Below are 27,571 nucleotides of genomic sequence, written 5' to 3' on the forward strand. Positions count from 1 at the left end.
GCGCCGCCCAGCTCCATTGTCACTGCCATCCAAGCTACGGGTCGTGATGCGATCTTGCGAGGGAGTGGCACCTCCAACAGTACGTGCTCTGTCCCCTCCCTCCTTTTTTATGTGATGTGCCCAGTCGGGTTGGGTGGGATTATGCTAACTTCGGTGGTGTGATCTTCTTTGTTTTTGCCTGCAGGTTCCGCGGTGTGCATCCTCGAAACACATTCCACTGCCGTCTCGAACAAGATCCGCGGTCTGGCACGCATGGTTCAGGTGTCGTCCAATATGACCCTGGTGGATCTGACGATCAATGGCCTCGCCCCGGGCAAGTACGTGGCGACCGTGCGCGAGGCGGGCGATATCTCGCAAGGTGCGGCGTCGACGGGAGGCATCTGGGAGGCCGTCAAGGCCAAGGTATTGGGCTCGACAGAGCCCACCAAGGAACCACGTGGGGTCTTTGGGTCAGTGGAGGTTGACGAAAAGGGACGAGGCAATGTCTTTTTGGATCGACCGGTCGCGATCTGGGAGATGATTGGCCGCAGTATGGTGGTGTCAAAGAATGCTGAGGGCCCCTTTGATCGGGAAGACTCGAACACATTGGTTGGGGTCATCGCTCGTAGCGCGGGGGTGTGGGATAACGACAAGATGGTCTGTTCCTGCTCCGGTAAGAACGTTTGGCAGGAGCGGCAGGAGCAGGTCTCCCAGGGAATGGTATAGAGGGATCTGATAATGGCGGGTTTGGCAGGAAATCTGGTGTGATTTGACTACATCAGAGGGCATAAAGCCGTTCTATGTATAGCACAGAGAAGGAGGGGGGTGGGGTCACCGTGAAATTGCTTGTGCATGGGCAATTCGATCGACAAGTGTTACTACTACTCCTATCAGAGATAGCTTGATAATTTACGAGCCACATGAATGAATAATGATGACTCGAGTACTCCGTACTGCTGGGAGGCAAGAAGCAGAAGCAGCAGCAAAAGAAGAAGACACCGACAACCCCAGACTCAGGTGACTGGCAGCCATGCAGGAGCAACTGCACGACACACCGACTAGTCGTGGGCAGGGCATGGCAAGGACACTAAGAACACTAAAGATAGATCGAGAGCTACTCCTAGTGTTCATAGTACAACGGTCCGACAGGGAGTGAGAGAGCCAGAGAGGGCGATAGGGCGATAGGGTGCGCAACGAGGCCCGTATTCCACAGAGTGGGTCGATCTAACAAGTTGGAGGCAGGAATGGAATGGTCAATTCGCTCAGGCGCAAGCGCCGTGGCGGGGAAATTTCCCAATGCACTGAAAGTATAATCCTCCATCATCTCCAGGTTGGGTTCTGTTGTGAGAGTCAAGGTCAAGAGCTTCACAGGAAGAAGAAGAAGAAGAATTCAATGTTTGTCTGTCTCTCTGTCTGTCTGAGCTGACTGTTTGAGTGTCTGTGTGATGGTGTGGTGGTGTGGTGGTAATAATAATGGTATGGGGTAAACCCATTCATTGTATTTGTGACAATTCTGCAGCCCCGCATGGCTTTTCCCACCGGGAACGGGGCAGTTAACTGGAAGTAAGTAACTATATAGTAAGTACTCCGTAATCTCCTTGGAAATCTCCTGATATGAAGGCACGAATCCAATCAACCGGGCTCGGATGGATCGACTCTTCTGCGATGTGATGAAAAGCGTCACCCCCTGCAGCATCCAATCCCTGGCTCTGCTGGCTCTGCTGGCTCTGCTGGCTCGCTGGCTGGAAGAAAAAGATGCTGCTGGGATGTGACCAGGATCAGACCTTTTTTTAATTCTTTACCCAACTATTTTTATTCTTTTTCCCCTCTTTCTTTCTTCCCTGTCCATCTTTTCCTTCTCCCCTTCCATCCCAAAACTGCACTGCACTGCACCCACCATCCTGAGTAGTTCCTGGCTGACAGGCTGCTTGCTTGCTGCATTGCATCGTTTCCCCTTCCTCTCCTTCATTAACTATTCTCTCTGCGCGCTAATCCCAGTCTTGCCTTGATCTTCTTTCCTTCGGTCTATTTTCTCCTTTCTGCATCGGTACTCCGTACCTGCTAACTACTTCCATTTCTGTTTTTGTCCGTTCTTCGTCGGCCATCATTATCACCATCATCATCAACATCATCATCTCCCAACCCAAAGTGGTGTACTCACCACCCAGTACTCAACGTGTTTGTCGGCCTGTCCAAGCTCTAACCACGCGGGAATCCAAAGCAAATCAAATTAAATCACCTTCGAAACAAACTTTACTCTCCCAACCTTCTCATCCCCTACGTATCCCGTCCCAGCCAGTCTGGTCTTCCTTGCCTTCGTCTTGGCTGGTCTCTAGACGGTCGTCGCTAGCGGCTGGGTCGCGGCATCCGTGATCTAATTATATATCCGATCTATCTATCTCTTGAGTTATCTATCTCTCCCGCTAAGAGGCCCATTGCGCATGGTCTATTACTCGCTCGCCGTCTGCGCTCAGTCTCCTCCATCCCGGGTCCACCGTGCGATTCCATCCCTGTTCTCGGCGTGGTCGAGGACTCTGTCGTCAGCGTGCTGGTCCGATCAATCACAAGTCGGGGACATATATACTACGACGTGGGGTTCTCGACCGGTCAGCCCCGTCTGCGTCGTGTTTTAGGTCAGTACCAGGGCGACTGCAGCACCTGATATCGCCTATCGTTGGTGCTACGGGCTCAAGTCAGACATGTCCATCAAGCAGGTAGGGTTGCTTCCTTCCCCCACCGTAAGGGCAGGCTGAGCAGGGCTCACATTACTCAGGAGATTGAGACCTGGGTGCAAGCCCTGGACCACTACGACAACCAAGAATACGATGAAGCCCTTCAGGTCTTCAGCGCCATCGCCGAAACATCCAAGATCCTTTTCAACTGTGGAGTCATATATGCCACCTTGGGAGAGCACGACAGAGCAGTAAGACCTACTCTTCGTTCACGGCATTCCCTCATACTGACGGCGATCTAGGTCGAGTGCTACCAACGAGCAATTGGGCTAGATCAATACCTGGCCATCGCATACTTCCAAGAAGGAGTGTCCAACTTCCTGCTGGGTGACTTTGAGGAGGCATTGGCCAATTTTAATGACACCCTGTTGTACCTTCGAGGTAACACCTCCATTGACTACGAGCAGCTGGGTCTTAAGTTCCGCTTGTACTCGTGCGAAGTGCTGTTCAACCGCGGTCTGTGCTATATCTACCTGCAGCAGATGGGCCCCGGCCTCCAGGATCTCGACTATGCGTCCAAAGAGAAGGTGACGCCGGACCACGATGTCATCAATGATGCAATCAAGGAACGAGCACAGGTACGTTTCATATAGGAGCGGCAGGAGATTTCAATCCTAATGGCAAACAGGGCTATACAGTCTTCTCCATTCCGGTAGGGGTGGTCTACCGGCCCAACGAGGCTAAGGTCAAGAATCTGAAGTCGAAAGACTACCTGGGTAAGGCCCGGCTGATTGCCGCGACAGGGGAGCGTAACGGCGTTCCGTCCGGCCCGCTGAATCTGGAAATCCCCCGCGCTCAGTCGGTGCTCGACCACCGGCATCCCGAGCACCTTCCGTTCGCCACCTCGCACTTGGTGCACAAGAACCTGCCCAGCCGGAGCCGTCAGCACTCTGAACCGCCCCTGAACCGTAATCTCTTCCCTCCTACTCCCCCGCCGGACGCAGACAAGGCGAGTACCAACAGCTCCACAGGAAGTCTCGGGACCACCGGCCGACCGGGGTCCATTCGCGCTGCGCCGCCCCCGCGACTCGACCTGAACCAGAGCACCGGACACGAGACCGTCCTAGGCGAGAAGCCGCGCATCGGAACGACTCGCACGGCCTCCGAGCCCCGGAGAGCGGCGGCAGCTGCTTCGGCTCGCGCCGGCCCTCGGGAGGAACAGTCGTCCCGCGGTCGGGAGATGCGTGGCCATCGACGAGGGGTCAGTGACACGGGGTCTGCATCGACATCAGGTGGGTATCCGGAGGGCGGATACTCGGGCACGCGGTCCATGCCCGTGGGGACCGGCTGGCCTCGGCAACGGGAACGATACATCGACGAGGAAGAAGAGTATGTCAGTGGGTCGGGCTCGGCGGAGGGCGACCTCGACCTGGTCGACGGACACGGACGATCGCCGCAGCGACAATCCCAGCGCGGGACCTCGCGAGCCCGACGGCCCGAGGTGCGCAAGTACCGGGTCAAGACGCATGCCCACGAGGATACGCGATATATCATGATTGAGCCTGTGATCGACTTCGCCGAGTTTGAACGGCGGATCCGGGACAAATTCGGGTTCCGAACGTTGCTCAAGATCCGCATGCAAGACGATGGTGATATGATTACGATGGTGGACCAGGAGGATTTGGATCTGCTGATGAGCTCGGCCCGTGAGATGGCACGACGGGAGGGGAGTGAACTCGGGAAGATGGAGGTAAGTCGTTTTCTTTCTGTGGGGTCGTGCAGCACTGGGACTAACGCGAGGATAGATCTGGGTCGAGGAACGAGGGGTGATATGACTTTAACGACTGACTGCATTGGTTGGCATTGGCGTAGCGTTCTGGTATACCCTTGTGGGCGGAGTAACATGGTGGGAATATTCACGAAGTGATGATAGTCTCTAATGAGCTAGACCAACAAGAGTAATATTTACTTATGGACCTGTCCCTGTGTAGATAATTCGCTACTGGATCATGGTCACTTTCCCTATGACAGAGCTTGTACGGTAGTACAGTCAGAGAGACTGATGGCCCCTCTCGTCCTCATGCAACTGGCGCAACCGAGCGACCATCTCCTCCGTCCCCCAGCCCTCCAACAAACCCCTCCGAATCAAGTCCTGCTCACTCTCCGGCGCCATGCCATTCGGCGCCGGCGGCCTACGATCCAGGTTCGTGGGGAACGGATACCCCTCGCCGAGCGCCCGGACAAACGCCTCCCAATTCGCATCCAGCTCCTCCTCCTCCTTCCCGGCGTCAGCCTCACCATGACCATGACCATCAAACCGCCTCCGAACCTCCCCCCACACCGCCTCCACCACCGGCACAACATCCACGCGCTCCATCGTCTTCCCCAACGCCGAGCCAATCTGCAAAAGATTCGCCCTCCTCTCAAACCCACTCTCCGGTCCCAAACGATTCTCGCCGGCCGCATGCATCACCGCCGGATTGAAGAACACGGCATCCCCCTCCATCAGCGGGAGCGCCACATACTCGCGCTCAAAGAACTCGCGGAACTCGGGGCGCCTCCAGGCCAGAAACCCGGCCTCGAAGCGCTGGCTGAACGGCAGGAACCGCGTCGGCCCGCTGCGCTCTGGCATATCGGAGTGGGCGACGGCGCCCTGCAGCGTCAGGAACGCGCTGGCGGCGTGCATGCCCCGCGGAAACCGGGCGCAGTTGCCGTCGTCCTGGAAGCCGAGGTGGTAGTCGCGGTGCGGGGACTGGGCCTGGCCGCCGGGCCGGACGATGTTGACCTGTGCGGTGAGGCGGTAGCCCGGGCCAAGCCAGGTCTCGCTGACGGCGCGGAGCCACGGGTTGGAGTAGTAGGCGACGAAGGAGGAGGGGTCGGCGAAGGCGTGCTTGCTGAAGCTGTTCCAGATGCGGGCGTTGTGGCCGGCGGAGAAGTGGTCGCCTTTTTTGGCCGAGGTGGTGGTGGCGGCGGCGGCTTCGTGGGCGATGATGCGGTTGAAGGCGGCGGTGGTGGCGGTTAGGGTCGGGTGGTCGTCGTCGTCGTCGTCTTCCACGTCGTAGAAGTGTTGGAGGACGAAGATCCCCGGGCCTTCGGAGAGGATGTGGTACCATTCGTTCTGGACGGTGGTGAGGTCGTCGGGATCAGTCAGGCTGAGGGTGCGCGTGCTGTAGATGGGGATGTTTTTGGTGATGGTCGTCGCGTGCGGGTAGAGGGCGCCGTCGGTGGTTTGGGCGCAGAGGCGCTGGAAGTCCGGCAGGGATGGGGGTGGGGAGTCGAGCGAGAGGAGCCGGTTGAAGGAGGGCCGCTGCGGCTGAGTCTGGGTCTCGGGGTTGGGGTTGGGCTTGGTCACGCCCATGGTGGTGGCTTGTTTCTGTGGTTCTCTAGCGAGAGAGTTCTGTTGAGAGTGTGTGGTAGTAGATCGTGATAGATGGGAAGTGATGCAGAGGAACAATCGATGGGCAGCAATGGACAAGCCGTATTTGTATCTTGAAGCGGAGCTGAATTCCCGAAAGTCACACAGAACATCAGGACCATCCAGGGTTCACTTCGATGCCTCCGGAAATCAGGCAGAATGCACAGACTGTGAGGATAATATTCCCCGGGATTGCACTGAGGGTCGTTATGTATGCTCGTAGCTCGTCGTAGTTGGCTCGGAGTTCCCCACGTGGACGGCGGAAACCTAATCCCGAGGCAGATTTCAACAACTTAGTTACCACCTAGGTAGTTATGCATTCTCCCGGGGGGCGATGGGGGGTTGCCCTTCCCCAAATCACAATCGTGTATTACAACTATACAAAGCAATCAGGCTCCGAACACCTTCAAATTCCGGGAAGACTTCTGCCCACATCCACCAGCAAAAAGCCAGCTGCGCCTCAACCCTGACATAGACCAATCAATGGGTGAAAATCTGCGTGGAGAGTACAACACGACAATGACCAGAATCAGTGATACCTCCTTCGCCATAAGGCTAACATGGTTCATCGACAAAGGTAGAAAGGTAATCGCGTAGAAAGGTTGGGGAAAAATGAAAAAGAGTAAAATCGAAAGGTTGAGATCCCGCAATGGTCTCTCGCCAGTAAGGTTATATTCAGAAAATGCCAGCCTGCGCACAATTCTATATGTCCCGGATTTTCGCCACAAGAGAACAGCCTGACAGATGAGAGATAAGAGAAGTATCGCTTCGTGGTGGTCATGTGCTTTTGGTATTATGCATTCATCATGACGACCCCAACATCAGGGCTTAGTGCAGAGTCGGTCATCGTCAGCTCCTCCGTCTGGTTCGACTCGCGCAGTATCAGCTGGCTCTCCGACAGCGTCTCCACCAGCGAGCTCGGTCGTCCAGCGACAGTGAATAGTATCTTGAGCAGAACGCTCTGCGTCTCAAGGCCCCCTTCCATGGTGGCGGTCTGGTGTCTCGTGTGTGTCAGAAGGATGCGGACCAGAGAGCGGACGTACTGGTCAGTGGACGCATCTTGAATAGCATCCAGACCATGGATCACACACACCATCAGGGGTGGGGCATAATAGAGGAGTATATCGATCAAGGAGAGCACTTCTTTCCACGAAGTCAACGTGCCATTCAACGGCTTGAACCGTTCTGCACTCAGGTTACACCCCGAGTGACTGATGATCACCGGAGGCAAGTACTCTATCAACTGCCGGATCAAGCTGTAGGCCAGGGCAATCAACTGTTGCTCGTACGTCAATTCGTCGTTTCCGTTGGTGGGCCGGGTACAGAAGTGGGAGATGACCGGTAAGCGGGCCTTTCGTGCCAGACTGGCGTAGCACGTCGAGATGAGAAGGACGGGGCTAGGGAAAGCCGTGGTTGGCGATCCGCCCACGGCAAGCACCTGGGAATATGTGTCGGTCGCCCACTGTTGCAAAGATGTCATGACATTCTCTTCTGCGATCACCTCCACATCAGGGTCCAGCTCGGGTGTCTGATCGTCTGCGTCGAAGAAGTTTTCTAGGTGGCTGGAAGCCAGCTGTAATTCCGCACGCGTATACTTGTGCTTCTGACCCCCTTCGCTCGATGTAAATCTATCCATGTCTTGCAAGGTGATATGGTCAGCATACCAAGCTGTTTGATTCTTCATGTACACCTTCGTAACCCTACCTATGTCCCTAGAAGCTGTTGTCGTTAAGCAAGCAATGCCAGTATTTTGCTGGCTCACCGGACGGATCTGGTGGCCCACGGTATCGAGCAGATGCGCAAGCAAGGCATCTCTCTCCCTCAAAAGTCTTGCGCGCTTCACCGCATCCTGCGCAATTTCCCAGACCAGATGACGAATGAAAGCGTTCTCCGCTTTGTGGCGGCGATCCCTCCGCTGTAAACCAATCTGGTCCAACCGGGCTTGTTCGAACAGACATAACTCCCTGTTGCAGGTCGTGTCGGTAATATCCTCGACATCATTGTCGTACTCATCGACGTCCATTATATCAGCGATTCCCCCCATTATTATTTTGGCGCTGTGCCGCAGGTGGCCGACAAGATCTCGGAATGTGTGATACACGTTGTGGTTGGGACTCTTAAGCAGTCGACATTTGGATTGGCGCACAAACCAGTCCATGAATTCGCCTAGGAAGAAGAAGAATAGAGTGTAAAAATGCGCGATCGAGTGAGTTGTGTCTTTTGAGCAGGATGATAGATCTCTTGTGATGGCCAGGCAAGAGGACCGATTGATCATGACGAGTGATTTGATATATCCTTCCATGATCCTTGGATAGTTCGCAGATGCCTGGGAAAAAGTCAGCCACCCCAAGAAATGCGAGGAGTTTCACTGTAGAGATGAGTTACCTTGAGCGTTGACTGAAGGACACTGTAGAAGAGAGACAAGTATGCTTCATTTTTTGGCAGGGCACTCAAAAGGATGCTGTGGGCGTGAAGGGTGGATCTCAGCTCGGTGCACTGGTCACGGACCACTCGCTGCCTCGAGCTAGACGTCCAGACCGGCTCGATGCTGCTCACCAGACTCAAGACATCCTCAGGTCCCTGGGCGCGTTCCTGGAATTGGACAAGATCCGATGGGATGAGAGTCTCCTGGAGCTTCTTCCAAGACAAGGCGAGCTCGTTGTACTCGATATCGAGGATGGCAATCACGGGGTTTCTAATTTGGAATGAGATCAATCTGGGGATTGGAGTTTGGGGTTGGTTGTGATCGCTGTGCTCCGCAATGGAGAGAAAGCACGGGCAATCTCATTGATAGGGGGGGTATGTATGGAGACGGTTGTAGATCACCCGAAACAAAAAAAGAAAAAAGTTGGGGAGAGGGGGTCCACGAGCGGTCTAGACAACTAGGGAGAAAATGAGGAAGGGAAACAAATGCAGATGGAGGTTGGGCAATAGCGAATGGTAATTGTAAGACCCAAGGAATAAGAAAATTGAGTAAGAGGCCTCAGAAAAGACTCACGTTGATGGATGTCGCTTGTCGAAACGCTTCCTCCAAAGGGAGATCGCCTCAGCATTAGTGTCGATGGATTGAGGGGCCATGATGGGGTCCAGGCGGAGATTTGGTGTGGTAGGCGGTCGGACGAGCTCTCTCTCGTCGACTGGATCAATGGGTTCATGTCAAGGGGGGAGGAGAGTCGGGGAGTGGAACGGCGAAGGAAACGAGGGGGGAAAGGCAAAAAAAAAAAGGTTAAACGTGATGCAAAAGGTGGTCGACCATGCATTCAAGCGCGAAGATGAGGTGTAAAAAAGGAGGTGTGATGAAGATGGTGGAGGAATTCTAACTATCGTTTCCAGTTGTGTCCCTTGAGAAAGAGGTAGAACAAGGACGATTGTCGACTAATGGTTGATGGTCGTCGTGATTATGCCTTCATCTTGAATGAGTTGAGGTTGGCGGGTTATCCCGCTCGGGGAGAACGTGAGGCAAACAGAGAAGATGAAGAAAGCGACTCGGTTGGGAAGTTTTGAGGAGAAAGAAAGGAAGGAAATGAGGAGAAGTAGGGAAAGAAGGAGAGAGAGAGAGAGAAAGAGAGAGAGAGATGGTGAGGGTGTGAGGTGAGGGGACGAGCAGAGAAAAAACCATCCCCAAAGGGAGCAGGAGAAGGGTAAGAAAGGAACAAGAGGGAAATCTATTGAGGGAACTAAAAAAGTACCTCTGCAGAAGGAGGACTTTTTTGGGAGACTACGATTGCCTGGTCTGATCAAATGAATCTGGTCTGACTATATTATTTTTAAGTGTCTTTGAAGTATTCCAGTATTAATCATTATTATGCTTATTATCAGATTTAATTCCTCCTCTCTAGTTATAGTGCCATATTAATATTGATAGGCAATGGAGTTATCAATCATTTTCAAGCCTTGTTTTGATCAGTGGAATCTGGTAAGTTTGGGCCATATTTATTATTATCACTGAGAGGGAGAATGACCAGAAATTTAAATTGTTCTTAAACCATCACGGGACAGACAAAGAAACTAGTTTACGTTAATTGTCTTCTTGACTTCTTGCCTTCTTCTACCTTGAATGATACCGCGGCGGGTACATAAATACTGGGGGAAGTTCTTGAGAATCGCGCCTCTTTCCTCCGCCATTACTTCCTGGGACCCCTTTTTAACCTCGCAAGATGAGACACACCCACAACTTATACATTTATATACACCAACAGAGAGATAAAGAGAGAGAGACAGAGAAAGAAAGAGAAAGAGAAACCATGTCGAGGCTGTACTTCCGACCGTGTGAGAACATCTGACCGGGGTCCCGAGCTATCATTGCTGGATTGGGCAATAGGCGCTTTGGAGTCGATGGGAGCCTCGGCCTCGTCGGCAGCGCAAAACTGACCCTCCCCCCTTCCAGCAGGGGAAAACGGAAAACAAAAAAAAAAAAAAAAAGCTGGCACGCCTACCTGGCTCCTTTGAACCAATAACGCGCCACCCGCGTGTTCGAGGCCTCCAGCAGGGGTAACAGAAGCGGAAATGCGCTGGAGGATGGATGAATTACTATTCCAGGCCCTGGCTAGAGGCCTACCCTCCTCTGAGCGTCGTCGTTGGCTCCTAATTTGGGTCCCACCTAGGATGGCGCGCGCCCTGGCCCTTTCCTCTTTGCCATTTGTGTCTTAGGGGGGAAAGATCGAGTGGTGATCTTACTGTAGTCCGATCATGAGGATGAAAGGCAATGTACGGAGTACCAGTAAAAAATCAAGAGAGTTTATAAAGGTAACTTCATCCAAGCACTGCTACTGCTACCGAGTCATTCAGGGAGGCCAACTTCCTGGATGAGTGAGCTGTATATTGACCGACGCCAGTCGTATGCATGCATGGATCAAACATTTTCGGATTGACTCCCCCCTATGGGTAGTAAGGAGCAGAGCACCTGGTAAGTTGCTCGCAACACACAGGGAGCGAGAAATAATCGATTCGAAATGAGCTTAATTTATTTTGATTGACCTGGGTTAATTCTGCCTAAATCTGCCCTCCTATCCACTATCGCCATTCATTCATCGTCTAGACCTTCAGAAGCAACAGTCATCTGTGTTTAGTCGCCCGTCTGACACTGTCACCAGAGTGAATATTCAGGTCACCCTTCATTGAGAGAATCGAAGACCATTCTGGTCCTTCTCTTGCGCGAGCATGCTGACTATCAACTACCGCGTGGGGTATTGGCAGGATACAACCGGAAGGATTTCTACCAGTCCGTGAACCATTTTTGAGTTACGAACTGATACGAGCATGGAGTACTTGTGCTGGACAGTCATCCATAGTGTCTAGCATTGGAGGAAAAGCCAGAATATCGTAGTCACCGCCGCCCATCAGCCAGCCTACCGGTACCTATTGGTACCCATGTAGGGACGGTCCAACTTTGTGGGATACTCCATTTAAGCAAGAAAAAAAAACAAATTCATGGGGCGAAAACAAAGAAACAAGAGGTAATTGGTGGTGTTGCATCCTGGCGACCCGACCGTCCGCAAAAAAAAAGGAAAGAAAGAAATATCGAGTTCCCAGCGACTCTGGTCATTCATGACATGGGAACTATTTGTATGTTCGAAGAACAATATTATAGTAGTTGTTATCGTCAGCTCCGCCCGGCAATCAATCAAATTCAATTCACTTAGATCGATGATTGGAACGAGGAGGGGGGGGGGGGGGGGAACCGACGGCAAGGGGAGGGGGTCAGTCAGCAAGAGGAAGAGAGAGATCGTGAGAAGGAGAGAAAGAGAGAGACTGAGAGACAGACAGACAGACAGACACAGAGGCCGGGACGGAACACACGGACCAAGTGTTGCTGTCACGGGCCCACGCCGCGATGAAGGTCGAGACCCGGCTCCATCAACCAATCCAAATTTCTCTTCTCCCCCTCCTCTTCCTCCACTCCTCCACCTCCACCTCCCTCCACCACCACCATCACCCCATCTTACCTAGACCAGGATAGATGGCATACCACTAGTTGATCACGGCTTTGGTCGGCAATACGGCAGTACGGCAGTTACGGCATCATCCTCTTTGACTGTCGTTCCCGATAATAACTACTCCATGAACAAGCGCGGCCGAAAGTAGGGATTTGGTGATCTCATCCCTATATTGCGGTCCTTAAGTTGCGACCGGGCTCAATCGCCTTGTCGCCGCACGTCGTTTTATCTTCCTTTTCTCGCTCCCCCCTTATATGTGCAGCCGAATATAGTATACCTGTCGGTGCGCATAGTTGCCTTTTGGGGCTGGTGTATGTGCTTACTTGGGTAGTCCAGCCCACCGAGCAGACTATTTGCTGGGATACACAAAGTACGGAGTACTGTGCCATCGATGCCGGCAGGTGCTAGCCATCACTAGGTAGTCGATATGGCTAAGTTCTGGGGAGCATGGGTGTGATACAACATTTGCTAGCGAGGAGGCACAACAGAATCGGCTCGATCAGCTTCTCACTGCCTAAGTGGCCCTGTCCGATAGGGACTTTCCCCTGAGCATCCTCGACCTGTCGGTTTCGTGTGCGCATGCAGGATGGCTGGATCTTCCTAGACACATTTCACCTGTTGCCCTGTTGGGCCGTGCATGGATGGTGTCAACATAGACCGTGGGTGTAACTACCTGTATGTTATAGACGGATGTCTCCTTCAGATGTACTCCGGCTGGCGCAGGTAATTAGGCGAATTTCTCATGGCTGAACTCATATGCAGCAAAACAGAACCCCCCTCCACACACGGATATAAGTACTGGGTTGGGACCCTCCACATTTATTGGAGAGCCCGCTGATCATCCCAACAGTTGAAATGGGAAACTTGATGAAAATCTATATCAGGACGCAACTCATGTATGCACTCGATATATCACACAAGGCTAACCACGGTGTCTTCTCTAAGCCGACAAGCGACTTGGCTACAGATAGCTATTACTGCTCCTGCGCAGATTCCATCGGAGCAGTCAGTCGCCTCCCCCCTATCGCCCTTTCACTTGTCTTGATCGTCCCGGAATCACCTTGACAATATGCAACCAGGATTTCAAAGCTTAGTCTCCAAGTGAACATGGATGTTAGCTGCAAAAGCATCTTACAGGTGGTAGCACACATCACACAGAGGTCTTCGTCGCACCGTAGCATTGAAAAGCAAATTAGTGGCAAGTGCAGGGCTGCGGTCCAGCCAGCCCAGCCAGCCCAGCCAGCTGCGTCCTGAATCATGAAGGTCCTGTCGGGGCATAGGATAGGGGTCGTGACCTTCAGCACCATGTACGAAAGTACATTACCAATGGTCTGGGGGTCAAGAGACACGCATAGAATATGTAGCTCGCCTCTCCTCCCATAGGTACGATAGGCGGGGAGGCATGTGCCCTGTGCCCTGTCAGTATATCCCAGCTGGGTATGGTTCAGCCACAAAGGGGGAAGGGGGGGGGTGGGAAGGAGCTCTCTTTTCGTCAATTAATGCAGCCAGTAACTACACCCTCGCATCGGATTGAGAAATTCCCGAGACGCTGCAGTCAAGTGGCAATCGCTCTCCATTGGCACTTCTTTCCATCTCTATTCCTTACTAGACTACACCACACAATTTGCACATCCCTGCTCGGAAACCCTCACTAGCCCCGGGCAATGCCGTTTTTCTTCGCTTTTTCCTATCTCGGAGTAGCTTGCGATGCACTTTGAGCGCGCGGGGGATCCGGAGGACTTTGGTGTGTGTGTAGGGGTGAGGTGAGGCGGGTGAATTAATCTTGTCCGTTATAGCCACCGTTGTTCATCTCTCCTAGAATTCACTGGTCACGAAGTCACAGTACCTGATCCACGCCAGGACAACATAGGAACACCATTGATGCTTCGACCCGGCCCTAATCTCGATTAGTTTAAACTTCAGGCTTGTCGAGGGAGAAGGGAGGAGGACGGGACTGATAGCCATATTACCTGGACCCGATGCTAACAATGCAGTATATTAGGAAAAGGGGGGCGTCGCGGTTTGGGGGAAGGTTCCTTTGCAGGCTAGATGAGAAATACCTACGGTAAGATGACTACCTATCTCCGTTGTCAGGGGCCGAGGGTAGTAGTTAATGGCCGAGGGTATTATCCTACCCACAAAACTCCCTCCCCGCTGGATAAGCTACAGACTACAAAGCCCCGGTCTGTTTCGGGTGTCAGATCGGATTCTGACTACGTAGTACGGAGGTTAGGGAAATTGGCACTTGCACAAAACCAGCACAGCATTAATCTGAGTTGAATTTTATGTACATTACGTGCCACCCCTTCCCTCACTGGCGGCCTCAGCCGTCCCAGTCTGGTCTGGCCACAACAGGATGATAAGCCACGCTCCGATTTCGGAGTTTCGGGATGTGTGTGTCTCGGTGCTTGACAGGGAGAATGGGGGGGGGGGGTTGGACGGGGCACACCCTCTCTCCACATGGAAGGATGGATGAAAAGGGCGCGGACATTCACCGGAGATGTACTGATGCATGAGGGAAAAAAGAGACATGACAATCACGCGTCGCAGCAGACCTTCCTCAATAGCGTGCCCGCTGTCTGTTATCATCTACCGGGCTTACTGGTGTTGTTTAAGAAGGCAATCTTCCCGAGGCGGGAGATGGGGTCTTAGTCAGCCACCTCAATAAGTCTCGATAGAATAGCCTGGCGGGGGGAATCTACCTAGAGTTTTGGATTGAGGGAAAAACAGTGAAGATGTAACCAAAGCCCGTCGATTCATTGGAGCCAATAATGAATTGATCTGCCTATAATCCATTCTGGCTGGATGACGCGAGACCACGTTGGAAAATACGGGGTTGGGGAGGAAGGGAAGAGCAAAAGGGAAATTGGGAGAAAGCCAGGAAGAGCCGAAACAGAAAGCAAACAATCCTTCCGAGGCCCATGCGCCCGGTGAGTGTTGTCGAGTTGATTGTGGTAAGAGTGTGTACGGTAGGTCTGTTCCATGTTGCGTGTCGCTTTGTTTTCTTGTGCTACTGGGACACCACTACTTCGATGCTGGATAAGCTACTTGTACATAGTTGAACAGATCTGAACAGACTTTTGTTTACGGATGATGCAATGCGGTCAGGTGTCCTGTTGGCCTAACAATGATTTATAAGTATAAGGACTTTTTTGTGGTCGAAGATTTTCGGTAGGGCCATCCAGAACAGACCTTGCTGCTAAAGTCTATCTGGCCTTTGATAGAATTCATCATTCATCGTTATCCAGCCCGCCTCACTGCATTACCCGGATTGATGATAGTCGACCGTACTGCGCATAGTGGTTGGTGGGAGGGGGGGTTAGGGTCCATCCACAGCTAAAAATTGAGGGAGGAAGAAGCTCCGAACTTCAGAAGAGTGGAAAAGAGAAGAGAGGATCGGCGGGCGAGCCAAGCCCTGCCATCCCCGCACACCCCCAGTGCCCAGTGCTTTCTTGTTGTACTGATTTATTGCTTTATTGCTTTTGCTCTTGCTTTTGCTTTCGTTTTACATGTTCGATCAATGAAAACGGGCCACCCAGCAATTAAATTGCGTCTGACGAAGTGGTGATTTTGAACTCATAGGACCACAATGGCCGATGGAAGGAAAATCAATTGCTCTAGGCCTGGACTGAAACAATCTCGACCGAGAGAGAGGAAAAAGCCCCGTTAGCCAGCCAGTCAGTCAGTCAGACACACACTCAGACTTGCTTATCTTATCCCGGTTTGCGGGTCCACTTTTTCAACCATCACGGACAGATGCCTCCAGCAATCAGATCGTTTCTGATATTGCCCTGCCTCTTTTTTTCGGGGTGAGTAATCTGTCGCTCATCCGCTCATCATCCGTCCATCCATCCATCGATTTCAGGCCTACCGTAATGGTAGAGCCGATCCATGGCACTGGCGCTTGCGCGGCTCAGTCACTGGACAACCAACTCTACGGTTCGTATCGCGATGATTCATCATCCGCAGATTGATGGGGCTATGCAGCGGACAGATCAGACAGACGGTTGATGATGCTGATTGTTCTTAAAGGGAGTTAACGACATCCTTTTATGACATGAGTATTAGTTATTGTCAGCCTGACTGATTTGATTGACAACTTACTACTGACGAACAACAATCAACCCACCGGAAGTGTTCGGCTGGTGCAGACAGACAGACTAAAGTGATAGTAATCCAATCGCAAGCCCCAGCCTGTCTTCCCGCCGCCCTCCCAGTCCCATCCGTCGGTTCCAGCATCTACCATTAACTGGGCACTGCATCACCCATCATCAGCTACTCCGTACTAAACTAGTCAATTAGAACTTACTGATACTTGCCTTATTGTTCCCACTCCAGGCCCGCAGCATCCATTACATTATTACTATTCTCATCATTTCTTCCCCCCCCCCTCTCCCTCTCTCCACCACCCTTCTCCCAAATCTCTAGTCCTCACTTCTCCCCGAATTCGGGCTTATCCTAGTCTCCGCTGTTTCAATTCCATAGGTACTGATTCAGTCCACCACTGCACTGCATGTTCTTTCACTTTCCCAATTTTCGCAGCTCTTCGATCGTTGTAACAGTACCTGCCCGCCTGTGAGATCTTCACCCACCCTCCCGTTCCCTCGACTTCCCACCACCACCACCTCCTCCACCACCACCTTTACCAACTGTAGCCGCCGACGATCAACCGATCCTGCACGGAGTGATATCACCCTGGTTGGGCCAGCGGTACCTGTTCGGACCCTGAAGCCTTTGCGCCCAGTGTTTATTCTCCTCCTGTGATCACCAACATCATCACCTACTCATTGCCCCGTGGCCGATGATCGCCGGCCATTCCCCTCCCCATCCCCATACTTCCAGTATTCTCCGCCGTCTCCGTTCGCCTCGTCACTGTGGGGAACACCCGGCCATTCTCCAGCATCATCCATCGCTAACTAAGTGATTCGCCGATGGGTCCTCCCCGTCACCACCCACTTTCTTCTCCCTTCTCTTCTTCTTCTTCTTCTTTTCTTCTAGACTCCCCCCCTCCTCTCGTCTTGATCTTCTCCATCCTCTTACTTCTTCTCTCGCCCATCGTCGCTGCAGATATTTCGGGCGACTGGACGGTGAAGCCGTCCAACAACTCGGCAGACCTCTCCTGGATCGGAGACTACAGATACTTGTTGAACAGCTCTCAACTCGTGCCGGCCGCATCCGTGACCTTAGCTCCGCTGACCCAGGCCTTGGTCAATCTCACCGAGTCGGAACTTACAGTAAGCCGTCTCCGCCTCAAAGAATGTTGAGATATACGACCATGTGCGTATTCCGGGGACTCCGATGGACTGACCCGACCTAGAATTTGCGTATCACGGGTAGCTTGGTGGACGTAGACGCCACCAATTCTCGGTCTTTAAGTAGCCAGGATATCGCTGTCATCAGTTGCGACGCTTCTGCATATCCCGGGAACTTAGATGCCAGTCAGACGGTGAACTACGTCCTCAACGCGCAGCAGAAGGCAGCCGCGGTGATCCTGTACAGTGCATCTGCAACTCACTGCACGTATTCACCTTCCGGCTCATCCGCCAGCCAGTACGACAACGTTTTTACTGTGTTGAACCCGCCCTGGTCCAAGCAGCTTTCCACACAGCTTACTTCCCTCGGGGACGGCTCATCTACCATCTATCCCAAGTCCACCAACATGTCGTTCATAGCTTCGAACACGAACAACCAGGTCGGGTCGACCGGTGACAGTCCGAACACTGGTATGTGGTTGAGTTCCTTGCCTCACTACTGGTGACTGACCCCTGGGAATAGCGATGATCATCTTGTATACGATTACCGGTATCATCACGGCGCTCTTTCTAGCCATCATCATTACCGGAGCAGTCCGGGCCCATCGCCACCCTGAGCGCTATGGGCCGCGGCATACGGCGGGAAGACCGCGCCAGAGTCGAGCAAGAGGCATAGCACGAGCCATGCTTGACACGATCCCGATCGTCAAGTTCGGGGACAACAACGACCAAGGCGGCAAGACCGAGGCAGCCAAGGGGGATGTAGAGATGGCGATGGGACCTGAGGCGCAGTCTCGTGAGACTCTAGAGGAGGGACGTGAGACGACGACCATGCCTGCGACTACGAACACGACGGATGAGGTCTCTGCTCCGATATCGCCTCATTCTCAGGAGATGCCGACGGCTGCGCCGCATTCCACGGACGAGCCACGCAGCACTGCCCCCGATGCGGGAACGACCACGGATTACCCAAACTTTGCCTGCCCAATCTGCACGGACGATTTCGTCAAGGGCCAAGATCTGCGCGTGCTTCCGTGCAACCATCAATTCCACCCGGAGTGTATTGATCCCTGGTTGGTGAATGTATCTGGCACCTGCCCGCTTTGGTATGTTCTCTGAACACCTCGAACATGACTGTGCGACCAAACTAACGAATGCTTTCAGTCGTATCGATCTCAACCCCGCTCAGCCCGAAGGTGAAGAAGGCCCAGACACGGGCGATAGCCACGCGGAAACAGCTCCCGAGGCGGCCAGTTCCACGCCCACGGCGCCCGGGGGCAACAGCCACCAACACCGCCACCGTCGACTGAGCAGTTATCTCCATAACACGCTGAACGCCCGCCGTATGCGCGATGCCAGTGTCGAGGAGCGTCTCGCAGCTCTGCGCAGCGTCCGGGAAGAGGCGACTCGCCAGGACTCATCCTCAGACCCAACCGAAGAGAGCGAAGAGCACCGCCGCCGACGTAGCGGTCTGGCGAGACGGCTGCGCGAGCGGTTCCGCGTGCGCACTCGGGCGCATGAGACCGAGCCGACACCAGAAGAAGCGGTCACACCCGCCCCTGCCACTACCTAACGATCTACATACACGACGATTTTTTCGGTCTGTACATGTTACATGTTTTCCATTTTTTCATTCGAGCACCACGCGCAGTCGAAGCATTTTTTTCAGCTCTACTTTCATGTTACGCCATTCATGTGATGCCATACTGTGAATTCAAACACAGGTGCACAGGACATGGGCGATGAACAACGACGACAACAACAACTTGACAACGCCAAAGATAATGACGATCATGGGATGCTGTTACATAGCCCGGCCTGGCTGCTACCGGCTGTCTCTCTATTCTTCATCTTCTGCAAATCCTTGGTCTCTTCTGCGTTTCCATGCTTGGTTGATTGTTACATGGTCAAGGGCAATAAACGGCGTTTGAGAGGGGTTCTCCTGTTTGGGTTATTGGGATTATTGATTCTGGGCTGTACATAGGACTACACTTTTCTTATCGAATATGGGAGATCGAATCTCCCTTAGGACGATGTTGTGGGCTATGAAACGTAGGTGTAGATAATCGTATCAGGTACTGTCTCAGTATGTAGCACCCGACACTACATCTTACTTGGTGGAGTAAGCGAAGCGACTGTTTCCTCCCCTCATTAGGTACACAAACTCCCCCCCTCACTTGATCAACCCCTCCCCTCCGAAAGTCTTCAGCAACCGTTCAACTTACCCCAAAGCCTACCGTAGAGTCTTTTACATCGCGGGTAAATTGGAGAAATTGCCCCTGACACACCCCTCGAACCACTGCAGGCCCCGCACCATCCCCAAATTGGGAATCCTTCCCCCTTCCACCCGACTTCCCAGATCCCGGGCCCGTCCGTCCAACCTTCCATCCCATGGCACCGTGACCCTTCCCTTCCCCCTGCTTCCAAGTATTGAGCTTAAGCCACCCGCACCTAATCACCGGAGAAAGGGAAAGGAATATCAACAAGAATTACCTAACCTAACTTTGGACTTACTGTAAAAAAAAATGTGAGGGGAAATGTTGCGGGGAAGAAGGACTGACGGCAGGGCAGGCGGCGCGCGGGGGAAATAATGCCCGCAAATTACGTACACAACCGTTTTCCAACAAAAAAAAAAACCACTGCCAGGCCCCAGCTGCTTTCGGATTCCGGGATCCGGCGAGGCTAGGATTGAAAACCCCATGGGGTAGAGTGAAAATAAAGATGACAATCCAAGATTTTTCTGGGTTTATAATTTTGGGGGGGGGGGTAAGATTTTCTTTGTGTGTACTATCAACTGAAGTGCTTTGGCTGGATTAAACCCCCCAGCGAGGAAGTCTACTTTGGGTCGAGCTTGGTTCTAAGTCTGAGTGTTGAGGATAGAAGGGGAAGGTGTTTCCTAACATTGAACTTTGGATATTCCCTTAAGCTGGATTGAGTGAGGCTTGCAATGGGATTCCAATCGATTGATTGTTCAGGTTCAAGTTGGGCTGCCCGTGATCTCGAGCTCTGATTCTTCTGATGATGTATCTTTATTATTTTGATTATTGTAGGAACCGGCAGTGTAATGTCGTAAACCTTTTCTCAATGCTGATGATGCTGGACCTAATTTGTGACTACAGTGTACAATCCATCCTCCCCATGAGGAATTAAATGTCTCTTCAATCGGCGATCGAACCTAATATAAAAATAAAACTACGTGCCCCCCGCCCCTTCAAACGGGGCGAAGGAAAAATCACGCAGGGCTAGACGGTTGTCTGCCGTAAGTGGGGTAAAAGAGGATGACACATCGGGGTTTCGAGGCCGCGGTGATTGGGCGGGGCACCACACAGTGTCGGTTGGAGTCGGCCACGCAGGTGGCTGTTCTCTTTGCCCCCCTGTGTTGGTCCGGAAGAATGATTGACAGTTGAAAGGATTAGGAGAATCGGGGAAGAAGATTTACTGATAGAAGGAATGCAATGGGCAATGGATTCTGTGGATTTGGCAGAAAGAATGTTGCGGGTGGATGAAAGCGGAGGTTTCAGGTTCACCTGCAGCGATAAGTCTTATTTACAGTACTGTCAGTCATATGATGAGTGAGGGGTGCTGAAGAACCACCACCACGGGAGGCAATTGGAAAGAACATGATTCGGGCTGCGTGTGCTCCGGAGAAACTTGCAACAGAGGGAGAGAGTGATAGAATCTGAATTGAATTGAATTCGTAGAGCAAGTAGCATGCTATTGTATGGTATGCAAGATCAATGCCAGTCAGTCGGAAGGCGAGATAACTATCTAGTAACTAACACATGTGCATGTCGTCATCTATCCTCGGCTGAGCCTCTCTCCCCTTCACCATCCTATCCCATGCTCTCCGACGTTTTGATGTTTAAATATCGGCGACTGGCCGGCCCCTCCCTGCTCTGTGTCCAGCTTACTCCGATTGAAGTATTTATTCGCGTGTTTGTTTATGGGCAAATCATCCACATCGGGATTTGTCTGTTTCGGTCCAGTCGAATTGCTTGCCGGTGAACGCAAGCAGCAACCAGTCAGGAAACCTAAGGTGGTGTGACCTGTTGGGCCATTCTCTGACATACTTCAAAGCTCTCATGGCACCCTCTTCTTCTTCTTCTTCCTCCTCCTCCATCCCCACTTCCACTTCCTCCTTCCAACCCCCGTCAGCTTCCTCCATCCTCTCCACTGCTACCTCCCGTCTCGCCTCCCTATCTTCACACATCATGGGCTCCTCAAGCCCTACCGTCTTCTCTACGGCCAACGTGCCCGCCGCCCCGGAGGATCCCCTCTTCGGTCTCGCTCAGGCCTTCCGCCAAGATCCCTCCGACAAGAAGGTCGATCTCGTTATCGGCGCCTATCGCGATAACAACGCCAAACCGTGGATTCTGCCCGTTGTGAAGAAGGTAAGGTTTTTCTCTTCCCAGGTGGGAGTTTGATCACGACTAAACCCAAATCCAGGCCGACGACCTTGTGCGCAACGACCCCAACCTCAACCATGAATACCTTCCCATCAAGGGATTGGCCGATTACACCAGCGCGGCGCAGAAGCTCATGATCGGCGCCGACAGCCCCGCCATTCGCGAGAACCGAGTTCGTCTACCCTTTGGTGTACACGGTACTACCAGCATCCAATACTAACAAGAACCCACCTCTCAGGTCTGCACATTCCAAACCATCTCCGGCACCGGCGCCGTCCACCTGGGCGCGCTCTTCCTCGCCAAGTTCCACCCCGCGAAGCCCTCCATCTACCTCTCCAACCCCACCTGGGCCAACCACCACCAGATCTTCACGAATGTCGGCCTCTCCCTCGCCAACTACCCCTACTTCTCCGCCAAGACCAAGGGCCTGGACTTCGACGGCATGCTGGGCGCGCTGCGGTCCGCCCCCACCGGCTCCGTCATCCTCCTGCACGCCTGCGCGCACAACCCCACGGGCGTCGACCTCACCCAGGACCAGTGGAAGGAGGTCGCCGTCGTGATGCGCGACCGTCACCACTTCCCCTTCTTCGACTGCGCCTACCAGGGCTTCGCCTCGGGCGACCTCCGCCGCGACGCCTGGGCGGTGAGCTACTTCATCGAGCAAGGGTTCGAGCTGTGCATCGCGCAGTCCTTCGCCAAGAACTTTGGTCTGTACGGCCAGCGCACGGGAGCGTTCCACTTCGTGTCCGCGCCCGGTGCCGAGGCCGCGGCCAACAACAGCAACATCGCCTCCCAGCTGGCCATCCTCCAGCGGTCGGAGATCTCGAACCCCCCGGCGTACGGTGCGCGCATCGCGAGCCGGGTGCTGAACGATGAGACGCTGTTCGCCGAGTGGGAGGAGGACCTGCGGACGATGAGTGGGCGGATCGCGGAGATGCGCAAGGGACTGCGGGAGAGGCTCGAAGCCAAGGGCACGCCGGGCTCGTGGCAGCACATCACGGATCAGATTGGCATGTTCAGCTTCACGGGGTTGACGGAGAGCCAAGTTAAGATCCTGCGCGAGAAGTGGCATGTTTACATGGTAAGTTTTTCTTCTCGGTTGGTTTTGGTAGCTACATACTAACAACGGAGACAGACGAAGAACGGCCGCATCTCGATGGCGGGACTGAACACGAATAATCTGGATTACTTTGCCGAGGCGGTGGATAGCGTGGTGCGGGAGACGTCATAAGCGGGTTGCTCTTTTCGTTGAATGAACCATAAAACACAGCATACAGAACATAAGACATAAACCATTAGGGGGTTATCATAATGCCAATGCGCAAAGAAGCCGAAAATTAAGAATGTGTTGTTGAATTATACAGCTGGAAAGTCTAGAAGACCAGATCCCACACCACCAACCAAGTACACAGTCCGACGGTGCCCCAAAACACCGCCTGCGCGGTACTCCGCCGCTCACTCGCGCGCTTGAGCTCCTTGTTTCCTTGCCCGATGTTGGAATGCGTGTTGCTCGCGTCGGTGACCAGCTGGTTGATATATTCCTCCTGCGTGGACAGATGGGCGACGAGAGTCTGTTGGAGGGAGGAGATCTCCAGTAGCGATTTCTCGGCGGTTCTGCGATACAGACACACACACACATTAGCTCGGGTTGCCCTTGCCCATCCACCACCCTAGCCAAAGGGGGAAAAAAAAGACAAACATACCGGACCTTACTCAAGGTATCCTCATAATACTTGACCATGGCATCATTCTCCTCCGCGAACAGCTGCAACTGCTCCGGCGAGAGCTGCGCCTCGATAGCGTGTAGTTCTGTCTCCTCCAACCGCTGGCCCTGCGTCTCCCCCGACGGCGGCGGCAGCATCATGTCGCCTGCATGTTCCGACCCTTGCCCTTGCCCAAACCCGTGCCCCAACCCCCGTTCCTCCCCCCGCTCCTTACCCGACTGCTGCTGCTGCTGCTGTTTTGATTGTTGTTGCTGCTGCGACAAATAAAGCACACTCCTCTCCCGCTCCCTGACCCTCTCCAGCCTCTTCTCCACCATCCCACGCTGCACCGCCACGACCCCCTCCAGCTTCCGCTGCAGGAACCACAGCACCGCCGCGCGAAGCTGCTTCGTGTTGTCCTCGGCGGCCTCCTCGGCGCGTTGCGCGGGGGTTGCTGTTGCGCGTGTTTGCGGGTCGTCATCGCCGCCGGCCGCCCACCGGGCCAGAACGCCGCCCACGCGACTCCCGTATTTCTTGCGGAGGAGCTGCGCCCGCGTCTCCTGCCGGAGGGTCTCGGCGGAGGCGAGCGTGGAGATGGAGGTGGAGAGTTGGCGGAGGAGGTGGGAGGTTGAGGTGTCGATTTCGGCGCGGGAGGTGTCGGTTAGGTCTTTTGGCGGTGGGGGGGGGAGGGCGAGGGGTGAGGGGTCTGAGGGGGGTTTGTGGGATGACTTGTTGTTGTTGTGGTGGTGGTTGTGGTTGATGGAGAGGTAGGAGGGGCGGATGCGGTGGAGGTAGTGCAGGAGGGAGGTTATGTGGTTGTTCTGGGGGTGGTTAGTGGTTTTGCTTGTGGTTGGTGGGTGGAAGAGAGGGGGTTAAGGTAGGTTAGGGGCACGTACAATCCGGTAGGCTTCTTTGAGGAACTCGTCCGCCGTTTCGGTGGAGAGATAACCCTTCGAGAGGCGCGGGGCATTGGGTTTGCTTTTTAGGAGCTCGTGGAGGGTTGGGGTTAGGTCTGTCATTTTGGGGGGTGGTGGAGCATGGAGACGGTAGCGGTAACGGTATGGCTGGGTTGATTGTGGACTCAATAGAGGGATGGTGGTGGTGGTGATGATGATGATGTTGACAGCTTGATATGTACGTAGGCGGTGGAACTGGCCGAGGCGGAGGGGAGGGTCCCGTCCCGTGATTGTGGATACATTAGTAATGAGTTATGCATGTGCTAATACTGGTAGTTATGCCTCAGGCACGTAAGCTGTAGTTGTTTGCTTCTCACCTTGTAATAGGTCTATGCTGCTGATATGCGAAGGTTCTATTAGCCATCATACTGGCTACTTTCTTACCGTAACTCTTACCTGAAGAGCATAGCACAAGGCATGGACGGTTTGAGATGGATGGTTTGGTGGAAAGTAATCGCCCAGTAGCAAGAATGGTGTGAATCACTGCCGGGGATATCTTCTTCGTTGATTCCATCTCAGACTCCACAATCTAGGATAAAGAGCTGAAAGTCCGCCATGGATCGCACGGCAGGATCATTGTCTCGAGACCAAGCCGCCAGGTAAATCCCTCTTAACCTAGACCATCTCGAAAGACAAGTACGCCCAAGCTGATCTATAAAATGCATTTCGATCACCTAGCAACGTCGTATCGTTCACTCTCAGCCCCTTGATCATCTGAGTCAGTAAGTACAAAACCGCAAGCAACACCCACATCTGTACAAAATGGATTACAGCGGACTCGTAGTCTCCAGCTTCCAGGACCAGAAGATCCGATACACCGTCTTCGGAGCGCCGGTCCTCGAGCTCTACGGCATGGAGGTCGACTACCCAGATTTCAGTGGCTATATCATCCCGGACAAGCACATCGAGAGAGCCTGCCAAGCGCTCGAGGACAACGGTCTCGAGAGCTGCAAACATGGCGCCGACTGCCCTACCATGACGGGCCACGAGCAACCGCCCACAGACATACCTCACTTCCATTTCCCCCGAGAGGCGAACCGGATTGTGGTGAGTAACAGCCGCGGATCCAGCACCACCAGCGATTGCACTGACTCATCATCATCCACAGGATCCTCCGCTTCCAGCGACGACGACCCCTACCAGCCGATGCTGACCGTCCGGATCTACCGCAAGAGCGTGTACATGTGGCAGGCGCGCGACCCGCCGCTGCGCCGGCCGCGCGCCGTCCACGTGGACTACATGCTGAGCGGCGAGGGCGAGAACCGCCTGCAGGACATCGGGCGCAACGACGTGATCCTGCCCAGCTTCGCCTGCTGGGCGGAGACCCTGTTTCTGAATCTGTGTCGCGACCTGATCGGGGGCAGCGTGCTGCAGGAGCTGTGGAAGCGCGAGCTCGAGAAGGTCGCCCTCTCCATACAGGACAACAACTACCTGGACATCGAGCCGCCGTTCGGGGAGCTCCTCTGGAGCTTCAGGGAGAATCTCCGCCTGCAACAGGACACACTCACGGTCGGGGCCCGACGCACGCTTCGCAAGGTCTATGAGGAGTTGCGGCTGACCGGGGAGATGCCCGAGACGCAGGGCGTCCTGTACTTGGAGCTGGGCCTGGAGCCGCCGGAGTTGGAAGATGGCAGCGAGGACGGGAACGGGGACGGGGACGGGGACGGGGACAGAACTCCTACGGCCCGACGATCCTATGATTCGGATGAGGGATCGGGGGAGACGCTTGCGACTGAAAGTCGATCTAGCGATAGTAGTGAGTCCGGGACGGTTGCCGGGTTGTCGGATCAAAGCGGATCCAATGAGGGCGATTCTAGCGAGGCCAGTTCCAGCGAGGCCAGTTCCAGCGAGGCCAGTTCCAGCGAGGGCGGTTCCAGTGAAGCCAGCTCAAGTGAAGCCAGCTCAAGTGAGAGCAGTTCAAGCCAATCTACCAGCGATGAGGGTGATTGATTAGTACGTCGGATTCAATGGCTTCTGCGCCCCGGACACATTTCTCGTGTCGACGACCTCTTTCTTGGAAAGTTGCGTTTGCCTACATTGTTTGTATTGTCAGCAATTGCACAGTCATTTATATAAAGTCGAGTTTTCCTGTATTAGCATCAGATTATATGCAATCAGCCGCTCTATTCAAGCCAGCCTCTGCGGCAATATGCGCAAGCAATGTATGCAATGCAAAGAGAGTCTCTGTGGAGGTCGACGTGCACCTCACCACCGTGGGTGCAAGATTGCCCGAGTCAGTCCGTGGTTCCTCGACCCCACTCGAGATTGGCAATCACGACTCGAAGGAGACTCTCGCTGGCTTGGACCAGCTGAGTAGGCTTGCTGTTTAGACTCGATATGATGGGTGGATGGGATATGCGCGACTGATCGATCCTCTTTGAAGAGTGTTTGATTGCCGGGGGGGGGGTAGAAGGCTGAAGGAAGAACGATGACCCACCGTTCACCTTTAGCCCGACCCCACTGCACAGACGAGAGCCAGCGGGACTCACAACTTGGTTCGGCAAGTTTATAGTGAATAGTGCTTAATTAATTGCTGACGGTTTCAAGATGCATGGCCACTGTTAAAGTCACTGGAAGAGATTTAGACTCCGTTCTTTTATTCTTTCGTCTCAGGTTGAGTAGGGAAGAAGTGCCCACACAGCAGTCTCATCACTACGTTCGAGATTCTTAACAAACATACAAGTACTATTCGCATCTATGACTCAACCCCATCCACCACAGCCAACTAATCATTGGCATCAACCGAAAAATCACAAATATCTCCACGATTACGAGAGTAATACGAACCAAGACCAAACTCATGAAAGAAAACCAAGTCATTGCAGAGTATAAATCCAACATCCTTCACGTAAGCCAAACACTACATGCCCATGACCAGGTACACACCGATTCATCCTACCACACCGATCACCCACAGACCCAAGCCTCAATCCCCAAAACTAAGGAACTGCGTGGCTGTCCTCGCCTCCGGCCCCGTGAGGATCATCTCCCACCGCGACCGACAGCTGGGGCAGGTCGACACCAGACTCATCCGCAGGGCCCGGTCCATCCACCGGCGGAAGCACTCGGTGTGGAAGTCCACACTGCACCCGGTACAGTGCCACTTCAGCGGGCTGCCGTGCGCCGGGGGCTCGTGGCAGAGCCCGCAGAAGCCGTCGACGGCGTAGGCGTTGGCGTTGCACCGGACCATGCAGGTGAGGGGGGTGGGGTGCGTTGTGTTGGACATTGTTTAGCGGTGTTGGGGCTTAGGTG

General features: G+C 53.7%; 10 protein-coding genes across 10 annotated transcripts; 4 read left to right on the plus strand and 6 right to left on the minus strand.

Annotated features, from left to right (window-relative positions):
- The first annotated feature begins 157 nt into the window (after positions 1-157).
- BO72DRAFT_454007 (copper chaperone CCS1) lies at positions 158-877 on the plus strand. Its single transcript, XM_040946129.1, has one exon. It carries the CDS (start codon positions 274-276, stop codon positions 703-705), a length of 432 nt encoding a protein of 143 aa, XP_040795117.1. The 5' UTR covers positions 158-273; the 3' UTR covers positions 706-877.
- BO72DRAFT_29866 (uncharacterized protein) lies at positions 797-1,239 on the minus strand. Its single transcript, XM_040940427.1, has one exon. It carries the CDS (start codon positions 1,108-1,110, stop codon positions 889-891), a length of 222 nt encoding a protein of 73 aa, XP_040795118.1. The 5' UTR covers positions 1,111-1,239; the 3' UTR covers positions 797-888.
- Positions 1,240-2,678: 1,439 nt separating this feature from the next.
- BO72DRAFT_464117 (putative PB1 domain protein) lies at positions 2,679-4,486 on the plus strand (the record flags this gene model as incomplete). Its single annotated transcript, XM_040946623.1, has 5 exons — positions 2,679-2,693; positions 2,753-2,902; positions 2,954-3,289; positions 3,340-4,401; positions 4,457-4,486. 5 exons carry the CDS (start codon positions 2,679-2,681, stop codon positions 4,484-4,486), a joined length of 1,593 nt encoding a protein of 530 aa, XP_040795119.1.
- A 37-nt stretch (positions 4,487-4,523) lies between these two features.
- On the minus strand, positions 4,524-6,232 carry BO72DRAFT_29665 (phytanoyl-CoA dioxygenase family protein). The gene has a single exon (XM_040940410.1). It carries the CDS (start codon positions 6,007-6,009, stop codon positions 4,702-4,704), a length of 1,308 nt encoding a protein of 435 aa, XP_040795120.1. The 5' UTR covers positions 6,010-6,232; the 3' UTR covers positions 4,524-4,701.
- Positions 6,233-6,859: 627 nt separating this feature from the next.
- Positions 6,860-9,203, minus strand: BO72DRAFT_533015 (uncharacterized protein; the record flags this gene model as incomplete). The annotated part of the gene is made up of 4 exons (XM_040950474.1): positions 9,065-9,203; positions 8,452-8,761; positions 7,771-8,392; positions 6,860-7,704 (listed from the first exon to the last, which is right to left on the minus strand). The coding sequence occupies exons 1-4, from the start codon at positions 9,142-9,144 to the stop codon at positions 6,860-6,862; spliced, it is 1,857 nt and encodes a 618-aa protein (XP_040795121.1). The 5' UTR covers positions 9,145-9,203.
- A 7,730-nt stretch (positions 9,204-16,933) lies between these two features.
- Positions 16,934-18,827, plus strand: BO72DRAFT_502249 (RING-H2 finger protein; the record flags this gene model as incomplete). Its single annotated transcript, XM_040949045.1, has 4 exons — positions 16,934-17,236; positions 17,320-17,725; positions 17,778-18,360; positions 18,419-18,827. The coding sequence occupies 4 exons, from the start codon at positions 16,934-16,936 to the stop codon at positions 18,825-18,827; spliced, it is 1,701 nt and encodes a 566-aa protein (XP_040795122.1).
- A 2,638-nt stretch (positions 18,828-21,465) lies between these two features.
- BO72DRAFT_392836 (aspartate aminotransferase) lies at positions 21,466-22,891 on the plus strand (the record flags this gene model as incomplete). The annotated part of the gene is made up of 4 exons (XM_040941911.1): positions 21,466-21,645; positions 21,701-21,832; positions 21,899-22,741; positions 22,796-22,891. 4 exons carry the CDS (start codon positions 21,466-21,468, stop codon positions 22,889-22,891), a joined length of 1,251 nt encoding a protein of 416 aa, XP_040795123.1.
- A 65-nt stretch (positions 22,892-22,956) lies between these two features.
- Positions 22,957-24,480, minus strand: BO72DRAFT_454012 (putative SNARE protein (Ufe1)). The gene is made up of 3 exons (XM_040946130.1): positions 24,260-24,480; positions 23,364-24,184; positions 22,957-23,274 (listed from the first exon to the last, which is right to left on the minus strand). Exons 1-3 carry the CDS (start codon positions 24,380-24,382, stop codon positions 23,034-23,036), a joined length of 1,185 nt encoding a protein of 394 aa, XP_040795124.1. The 5' UTR covers positions 24,383-24,480; the 3' UTR covers positions 22,957-23,033.
- A 422-nt stretch (positions 24,481-24,902) lies between these two features.
- BO72DRAFT_30013 (uncharacterized protein) lies at positions 24,903-25,510 on the minus strand. The gene is made up of 2 exons (XM_040940432.1): positions 25,071-25,510; positions 24,903-24,993 (listed from the first exon to the last, which is right to left on the minus strand). Exons 1-2 carry the CDS (start codon positions 25,337-25,339, stop codon positions 24,990-24,992), a joined length of 273 nt encoding a protein of 90 aa, XP_040795125.1. The 5' UTR covers positions 25,340-25,510; the 3' UTR covers positions 24,903-24,989.
- A 1,735-nt stretch (positions 25,511-27,245) lies between these two features.
- On the minus strand, positions 27,246-27,545 carry BO72DRAFT_502253 (uncharacterized protein; the record flags this gene model as incomplete). The annotated part of the gene is made up of 1 exon (XM_040949046.1): positions 27,246-27,545. The coding sequence occupies one exon, from the start codon at positions 27,543-27,545 to the stop codon at positions 27,246-27,248; it is 300 nt and encodes a 99-aa protein (XP_040795126.1).
- Positions 27,546-27,571: the final 26 nt, after the last annotated feature.

This window comes from Aspergillus fijiensis (genome assembly GCF_003184825.1).
Source record: "Aspergillus fijiensis CBS 313.89 unplaced genomic scaffold BO72scaffold_115, whole genome shotgun sequence".
Taxonomy (NCBI): Eukaryota; Fungi; Ascomycota; class Eurotiomycetes; order Eurotiales; family Aspergillaceae; genus Aspergillus; species Aspergillus fijiensis.